The sequence below is a fragment of the Sander lucioperca genome, chromosome 10 (assembly GCF_008315115.2).
Source record: "Sander lucioperca isolate FBNREF2018 chromosome 10, SLUC_FBN_1.2, whole genome shotgun sequence".
Taxonomy (NCBI): domain Eukaryota; kingdom Metazoa; phylum Chordata; class Actinopteri; order Perciformes; family Percidae; genus Sander; species Sander lucioperca.
The window spans coordinates 2,313,067-2,321,956 of NC_050182.1; the positions used below are offsets into that span (position 1 = coordinate 2,313,067).

The following is an 8,890-nucleotide window of genomic DNA, read 5'->3' on the forward strand; positions in this document are numbered from 1 at the left end:
AGAAGCGCCAAAATCAGCGGATAAATAGCGCCAAAACCAGCAGAAAAAAACCGGCAAAAAACAGCAAGGAACTTGTTTTGGTGGAATGTGTGTACGTTCAAAAGTAGTTTTAGTCGTGCAACAGAAAACTCAAACTCTAAGAACGCCAACACAAAGAAAGAGGAAGGGGACGGACATCCGGCACTGGAGCAATCCCATAAATGAAACGTCGTGGATACAGACTAGTGCATGAAGTCACTTTTTTGGCATATGACAATTAATGAGCCTTCTAGTTGTAGGGAAGCAGCAACTCACACACAGAGATATACCAGTGATATATGCTGACAGGAGCGCAGGCTCAGGCCTGCAGGAAGGATTAAAGGTATTAAAAGTACTGAACTGCATATATTGTTCATATAACATGCCTGTCTGAACATAAAGGCCCTAAAGCGGCCAATCAGGCTCGACAGGCTCCCATCTGCTCATTATAAACCATCATCACTGCTCTGATGAATAATCCTGCATCACTACCTGGACTCTCTCACAACACAGGTGAGTACAAACTCTCTCTCCAGCCCAGTCTCATGGCAGTTTGTGAAATGGTTACGTTATTGAATCTATTGATTTGTGAACAGGACACGATTATGTCATTTTTTTCGTGTAGTGATTATGAATTTTGATTTGATGTATTTAAATGGGAAGCATTTTTTGTGATCACAGCACGACAACGATACGGAGTAGTATGAAAAGCAGAAAATCCACGCAGGGAGGTTGGTCGGGGGGGTGGATGGGTCAAACAATACAGGACTTTAACCCAGGAGACCTGGGATGGCGTCCGGCGTGTTGCAGTTCCTTTCAGCGTTATTCTCTTCCTAACCTCAACCGTCCCGTTGCTGTCGGCGTCTCCTGGTGTTGCAGGTCCTTTCCTTTTAGTTTTTCTGGGTCGACATTTTAATGAAAACTTTTCTTTCAACATTTTGTTGTTCTTTTTGACACTTCCCCGCTGTTTTGTCACTTTTCAACAATTTTTTTTCAAGTTTTTCCCAACTTTTTTGCACACTTATTTCCCCAAGTTGTTTGTCACTTTTTCCGATGGTTTTGTTGATTTTTTCCGAAGTATTTTGATTTTTTTGGTTGTTTTTTTTTCATGTTTTTGAAGGTTTTTACCAACTATTTTCTCCAAATGCTTTAAAATTGAATAAAACACCCAAATTTAATGAAAGTAGTGAACTGATCATTTATTTTACTTGTGAAGAGCGTTATAGGGAACCATCCTCGTTATTTTCTTTGATATTTTGGTTGAAAGAAACCCAAATTTCGGATATAGAAACTTTTTGAAAATGGGTCAGATTTGACCCGAGGACACCAGGAGGGTTAATGTTGTGTGTTGTTGTGTAACAGAGTTACAGATGTGTTAACAAAGTGAATTTCTTTGTGTTTAATCCTCAAAGAATTGAAAAAAAAAAAATAACTTTTGTTATGTGGCGGTGATCTTCTTCCGTACAGCAACTCTCTTCATCCATTTAAAGTAACTTTAACCTTCACAGACGTTCCTGCCTTAAACACATGTAATGTTAACTTTGATGACCATTACGAGTTTTTTTTTTCTTGAAATATTACAACTTTTTATATCCATTAAAAACTGACCAAAAACTGACTGAAAACTGACGGAAAACTGACTGATTGACTGAAAACTGACTGAAAATGCCATTAAAAAGTGATAGAGGAAACTGTGTGTGTGTGCGCGTGTGTCTGTATGTGTGTGTATGTGTATGTGTGACTGTGTGTGTGTGTGTGTGTGTGTGTGTATGTGTGTGTGTGACTGTGTGTGTGTGTGTGTGTGTGTGTGTGTGTGTGTGTGTGTGTGTGACTGTGTGTGTGTGTCTGTATGTGTGTGTGTGTGTGTGGGTGGGTATCTGTGTCTGTGTGTGTGTGTGTGTGTGTGAGTGTGTGTGTGTGTGTGTCTCTATGTGTGTGTGTGTGTGTGTGTGTGTGTGTGTGTGTGTGTGTGTGTGTGTGTGTGTGTGACTGTGTGTGTGTGTGTGTGTGTGTGTGACTGTGTGTGTGTCTCTATGTGTGTGTGTGTGTGTGTGTGTGTGTGTGTGTGATTGTGTGTGTGTCTGACTAAAAACTGACCAAAAACTGACTGAAAATGCCATTAAAAAGTGATAGAGGAAACTTACTAAGTTCTGGTGAAACTGACTGTCAAAATGAATACGTTAAATGAATATATTATCTATATTTGTTCTGTTATTTCTACACATTGACTCCAAGTGTTAAATTTAAATGCTAAATACGCCCACGCTTTCAACCGTCTCGTGCCAACGTTCATGCTCAACCGGTTCCGTCAGTTCAGCGACTCTCAAAGCCTCGAGGCGCCGCGGTGCTCGGAGACGTTGGAGGGAAAGACGCCACAAACTAAATGTCCCTGAAGCCTAAACTAACATGTCTGAAATCAGATAACATTTTTATAGCAGCTGCAGAGCACAGATTGTTACCTTGTTTGTTATGTTAGTGGTGCAATGCATGGGCTGTTGGATTGTTCAACATGTCATTGTGTACTGCATAGGTTATGTGGAAATCAGTGTGATACGCAGGTATACGGAGTATACCCACTAGGAAAAGTCAAGGATTTACGTATACCCACTTACAAAAGCGTGATGATACGTAACAACATTGTGTCACTTTCATTCATAAATTCACCCCGTCTGTGTTGTGAAGCACTGACATTTGGCCCTTTGGGGCTTCCGTGGCCGTGCCATGGATCTGGCGTGATGTCACTTAACGTTACTAAGCAACAACAAGCTGCATTCTTTGTGCGGTCTTTCCTTCTCGCAACCAGGTAGAGTTTGGACAAAGTTTTAAAGTAGCGGTGTTTTCAAAAGTCCGTCAACCACAACTTTACTGTTACCTGGTAAGTGAGAGTAGCTTATCTGATATATGTGTGTGTGTGTGTCTGTGTGTTCGTGTTTAACTATATTCGTGGGGTCCAAACACCGGGAGTCCAGTATACTCGTGGGGTCCCGACAGCTTTGTGGGGCCAAAATGCTGGACCCCACAAGGTTAAAGGTCTGTTTGAGGGTTAAGACTTGGTTTTAGGATTAGGGTTAGAATTAGGTTATGGTTAGGGTGAGGGTAAGGGTTAAGGTTAGGCATTTAGTGGTGATGGTTAAGGTTAGGGTAAGGGGCTAGGGAATGCATTATGTCAATGACGGGTCCCCACAAAGATAGTGAGACGCACTATGTGTGTGTGTGTGTGTGTGTGTGTGTCTGTGTGTGTGTGTGTTTGAACAAAAACTGGCAGAAAACTGAAAGAAAACTGACTGAGAACTGACCAAAAAATGACGGAAAACGGACCAAAAAATTACGGAAAACGCCATTAAAAAGTGATAGAGGAAACTTACTAAGTTCTGGTGAAACTGACTGTCAAAATGAATACGTTAAATGAATATATTATCTATATTTGTTCTGTTATTTCTACACATTGACTCCAATTGTTAAATTTGCTGAAGTGTTTAATTCCTTCTTAAGGCGTTCCTAAATACGCCCACGCTTTCAACCGTCTCGTGCCAACGTTCATGCTCAACCGGTTCCGTCAGTTCAGCGACTCTCAAAGCCTCGAGGCGCCGCGGTGCTCGGAGACGTTGGAGGGAAAGACGCCACAAACTAAATGTCCCTGAAGGCTAAACTAACATGTCTGAAATCAGATAACATTTTTATAGTAGCTGCAGAGCACAGATTGTTACCTTGTTTGTTATGTTAGTGGTGCAATGCATGGGCTGTTGGATTGTTCAACATGTCATTGTGTACTGCATAGGTTATGTGGAAATCAGTGTGATACGCAGGTATACGGAGTATACCCACTAGGAAAAGTCAAGGATTTCCGTATACCCACTTACAAAATCGCTATGATACGTAACAACATTGTGTTGTGACAGAACTTTCTCACTTTCATTCATAAATTCACCCCGTTTGTGTTGTGAAGCACGACATTTGGACCTTTATGGACGTCCGTGGCCGTGCCCTGGATCTGGCGTGATGTCACTTAACGTTACTAAGCAACAACAAGCTGCATTCTTTGCGCGGTCTTTCCTTCTCGCAACCAGGTAGAGTTTAGACAAAGTTTTAAAGTAGCGGTGTTTTCAAAAGTCCGTCAACCACAACGTTACTGTTACCTGGTAAGTGAGAGTAGCTTATCTGATATATGTGTGTGTGTGTGTGTGTGTGTGTGTGTGTGTGTGTGTGTGTGTCTGTGTGTTTGTGTTTAACTATATTCATGGGGTCCAAAAACCGGGAGTCCAGTATACTCGTTAGGGCTTTGACGCCGAACTTCGATATTCGAATATAATTCGAATATTAAAAAAAATATTGATATTCGAACGAATATTAGGCAGCCCTTAATATTCGAATTTTGAACCTGTTATGGGCATTATTTTTTTGTAAATGTGTTTGCTTGTAAACCTTGTTTTCAATTCAGATTCAGCACGTCGCTCGGCCGTGGCTTGGTAGCGCATTTCCCCCGACTCATTTCCTGGTTCTCTTTCTCCATAAACAACGTAAAATCAAGGAGAGGGTTAACTTCTCCTGGTTCTCCTTCTCTATAACAACATGATATCAAGGAGAGGGTTAACTTCTCCTGCTACAGATTTCCCACCGTGGTCAGAAAGAACAGAGGAGACACTTTGTTTCTCTCACTAAGATTATAGAGTCACTACTCGCTCTGAAGCTACCGGTAATCACCGTCACTCTCTCACAACACACACTCCACACACACACACACACACACACACACACCCACACACACGCGGCTCGACGCACACACCAGTGCAAAAGTATGAACATCAGACCACTTACATAGGCTACGGTGAAATATCCGACCTTCCTGTTGAAAGCATATTGTTTGTGTTTAATCCAGGGTCTGACTTTTAATTTAAAAAGAACAGTGGTGGCAGTGTGTTCTTCTTCTAACATCATCATTGCACGCCTACTGACTGATACACTGCCCCCTGGTGGACAGAACATATACCAAGTTTGAAACCAATATAAGCCTTACTGAAGGCATTTAATGGTCAAAATATTATTAATAAATATTCGAATATATTTGAATATTAATATTCATAAACAAACAAACTTCGAATATGATTTTTGGGCAAAAGTCGAAGCCCTAATACTCGTGGGGTCCCGACAGCTTTGTGGGGCCAAAATGCTGGACCCCACAAGGTTAAAGGTCTGTTTGAGGGTTAAGACTTGGTTTTAGGATTAGGGTTAAAATTAGGTTATGGTTAGGGTGAGGGTAAGGGTTAAGGTTAGGCATTTAGTTGTGATGGTTAAGGTTAGGGTAAGGGGCTAGGGAATGCATTATGTCAATGACGGGTCCCCACAAAGATAGTGAGACACACTATCTGTGTGTGTATGTGTGTGTGTGTGTGTGTCTGTGTGTGTCTGTGTGTGTGTGTGACTGTGTGTGTGTCTGTGTGTGTCTGTGTGTGTGTGTGACTGTGTGTGTGTCTGTGTGTGTGTGTGACTGTGTGTGTGACTGTGTGTGTGTTTTTGACGAAAAACTGACCAGAAACTGACTGAGAACTGACCAAAAAATGATGGAAAACGCCATTAAAAAGTGATAGAGGAAACTTACTAAGTTCTGGTGAAACTGACAGTCAAAATGAATACGTTAAATGAATATATTATCTATATTTGTTCTGTTATTTCTACACATTGACTCCAAGTGTTAAATTTGCTGACGTGTTTAATTCCTTCTTAAGGCGTTCCTAAATACGCCCACGCTTTCAACCGTCTCGTGCCAACGTTCATGCTCAACCGGTTCCGTCAGTTCAGCGACTCTCAAAGCCTCGAGGCGCCGCGGTGCTCGGAGACGTTGGAGGGAAAGACGCCACAAACTAAATGTCCCTGAAGGCTAAACTAACATGTCTGAAATCAGATAACATTTTTATAGTAGCTGCAGGGCACAGATTGTTACCTTGTTTGTTATGTTAGTGGTGCAATGCATGGGCTGTTGGATTGTTCAACATGTCATTGTGTACTGCATAGGTTATGTGGAAATCAGTGTGATACGCAGGTATACGGAGTATACCCACTAGGAAAAGTCAAGGATTTACGTATACCCACTTACAAAAGCGTGATGATACGTAACAACATTGTGTCACTTTCATTCATAAATTCACCCCGTCTGTGTTGTGAAGCACTGACATTTGGCCCTTTGGGGCTTCCGTGGCCGTGCCCTGGATCTGGCGTGATGTCACTTAACGTTACTAAGCAACAACAAGCTGCATTCTTTGTGCGGTCTTTCCTTCTCGCAACCAGGTAGAGTTTGGACAAAGTTTTAAAGTAGCGGTGTTTTCAAAAGTCCATCAACCACAACGTTACTGTTACCTGGTAAGTGAGAGTAGCTTATCTGATATATGTGTGTGTGTGTGTGTGTGTCTGTGTGTGTGAGTGTGTGTGTGTGTGTCTGTGTGTGTGTGTGTGTGTGTGTGTGTGTGTGTGTGTGTGTGTGTGTGTGTGTGTGTGTGTGTGTGTGTGTGTGTGTGTGTGTGTGTCTGGCCAGCAGTGTGGACTGAAAGTCAGGCTAGGGAGTTTAAAAACAGGCATCCTTGGTTATATTGTATAGAGTGTATATAAGCAATGCAAATTCACAAGGTCAATGACTATGCAAATTAGAATATATTCTTAAATCTTAAATGTGCATTTCTTTACAGAATTAAATTACTTAATAATGTAGGTAATGTTAGTTATCAATGGTCAGATAATGAACTAAAATAGAAAGAGTGGAGCTTTTTTCTCCTTTCGTCTGCTTTTTACGCATTTGTTAGCCATGGTTTTGAAGATTGTAAACAGTTTTTTACAGAGAGTATTACTATATAGGTACCTGTCTAATGTATATGAGAGTATTACTATATAGGTACATGTCTAATGTATATGAGAGTATTACTATATAGGTACCTGTCTAATGTATATGAGAGTATTACTATATAGGTACCTGTCTAATGTATATGAGAGTATTACTATATAGGTACCTGTCTAATGTATATGAGAGTATTACTATATAGGTACCTGTCTAATGTATATGAGAGCATGTTTTGAGAGATGCTTATTTTCTGTATTTTGTGTTGTCTTTGTAAAGCTGCAGAATGGAGAGAGTCCAAAACAAATTCCCCTTTGGGGACAATAATGTATATCTTATCTTATATCTTATCTTATAATTTACCTGCATTCCAGTGTTGTCCACATGTTAAGTAGATGCTAAATGTTTCCCCTCCGGCAGGTTTGAAGTTGTGTCCTCATCATGTCAGACGGCAGCAGAACCGTAAACGATGTGAAGACCTTTCTCAAGTCCAGCAGAGACGTTAATCTGCAGCAGATGATGAAGTTCTACGACCAATGGGCCGAGACGTACGAACAGGTCAGTGGACAGTAACTCATTTTCCCTGATCCAGTTCTCATTAACCAATTTGTACAAAAAAGCTACTTAATTAATCCTCAGAAGTCTGAGGGCATTTTAACATATCTTGTCAAATTCAAATATGAAGGGTGTTTGCATATAACCTCGCATAGTCTCTCATGTCCAGACCTTCCTCCACAGCTCTGTGGAGGAAGGTCTGACTAGTCCACCCAGCATTCCTGGATGGGAGAACAACCTGCTCTGGTTCATTGGCATTTCTTTAAACCAATCACAATCGTCTTGGGCGGGGCTAAGCTCCGGACGGAGCCACGGTGCCTCTGCTAAATTGTCTCAGGAAGGAACTTGTTTTGGTGGAACATGTGTATGTCAGTCACTTTTTTGGCATATGACACCAATAGCCGGGCAATCACAACCAATGAGCCTTCTTGTTGCAGGGAAGCAGTAACTACTAGTAACTACTGTAGGTTACATGGTGCAGGCAGGATGGACATGGAGATTTGATTTTATTAGGATCCCCATTAGCTGATGCAGAACATCAGCTACTCTTCCTGGGGTCCACACAGAACATAAAACTACATTTTATGTTCTGAAAATAAGACATTTTCAGACAAAACAGTCATAGAATATAAAAATAAGAGCAGTATAGCTAGTATTCTTTTCCTTGCAGATATACATATTCCTTTCCATGTATGCTGATAATAATATATGATATCACATAAAATACATAAACACAGAACATAGTAAAAATGTAATCTTACAACATCTTTGTTTACATATCAATATTCCTATACATAAACTAAGTACAAAAATATGGTTACAGTCTTAGGGCCCTTAGATGATCCTTTACTTGTTTTTTGAACTTTATATATTAGGCGCGTTGGCAATCTCTGCTGGAAGTGAGTTCCAAGCAACCATCCCTCGATACAATACTGTACGTTGCATTGATTGTGTTTGGGCTCTAGGAACTTTAAAAAGACCTCTAGTGGCATGTCTAGTGGAGTATGTATGTGTGTTAGAGCTAAATGTAAGTTGACTATACAAACAATTAGGAATTTTTAATTCATTCATGTTTCTAACAAAAGCCAGGAGTGATGCTGAAAGTCTCTCCGCAACTTTCAACCAGGAGAGTTTAACATGCATGTTGTTTACATTAGACATTGAAGGGCAAGACAAGCTGCTCTGTTCTGAACCAGCTGCAGTTTTCCTAGATCTTTCTTTGCAGCACTTGACCATATCATTGGGCAGTAGTCAAGATGTGATAAAACTAGAGTGTGCAGTCGACATAACAATCCCACTTACATCACGTGTGTTCTCTCAAGCCTACGTAACTAACAACGTCTCATGTGCACAGAACAGTTTACACCTTTCTTTTTAAAACAGGATAGCGTCCTGATGGACTACAGAGCGCCACATCACACGGCAGGCTTCCTGAATGCCAACTTCTCTGGGAGTCGTGAGGAGGTTCTGGTTCTGGACGTGGCCTGTGGATCT

At 41.0% G+C, this 8,890-nt stretch overlaps 1 protein-coding gene across 1 annotated transcript in view; it reads left to right on the forward strand.

The window, feature by feature from the left end:
* The first annotated feature begins 7,282 nt into the window (after nucleotides 1-7,282).
* LOC118496101 (methyltransferase-like protein 27) overlaps nucleotides 7,283-8,890 on the forward strand; it is a 5,947-nt gene continuing 4,339 nt past the window's right edge. Inside the window, exons 1-2 of the mRNA XM_036006353.1 lie at nucleotides 7,283-7,399; nucleotides 8,780-8,890. The exon at nucleotides 8,780-8,890 is cut by the window's right edge and continues 18 nt beyond it. Of these exons, the coding sequence (XP_035862246.1) occupies nucleotides 7,283-7,399; nucleotides 8,780-8,890 (228 nt within the window). The remainder of the gene's footprint in view (nucleotides 7,400-8,779) is intronic.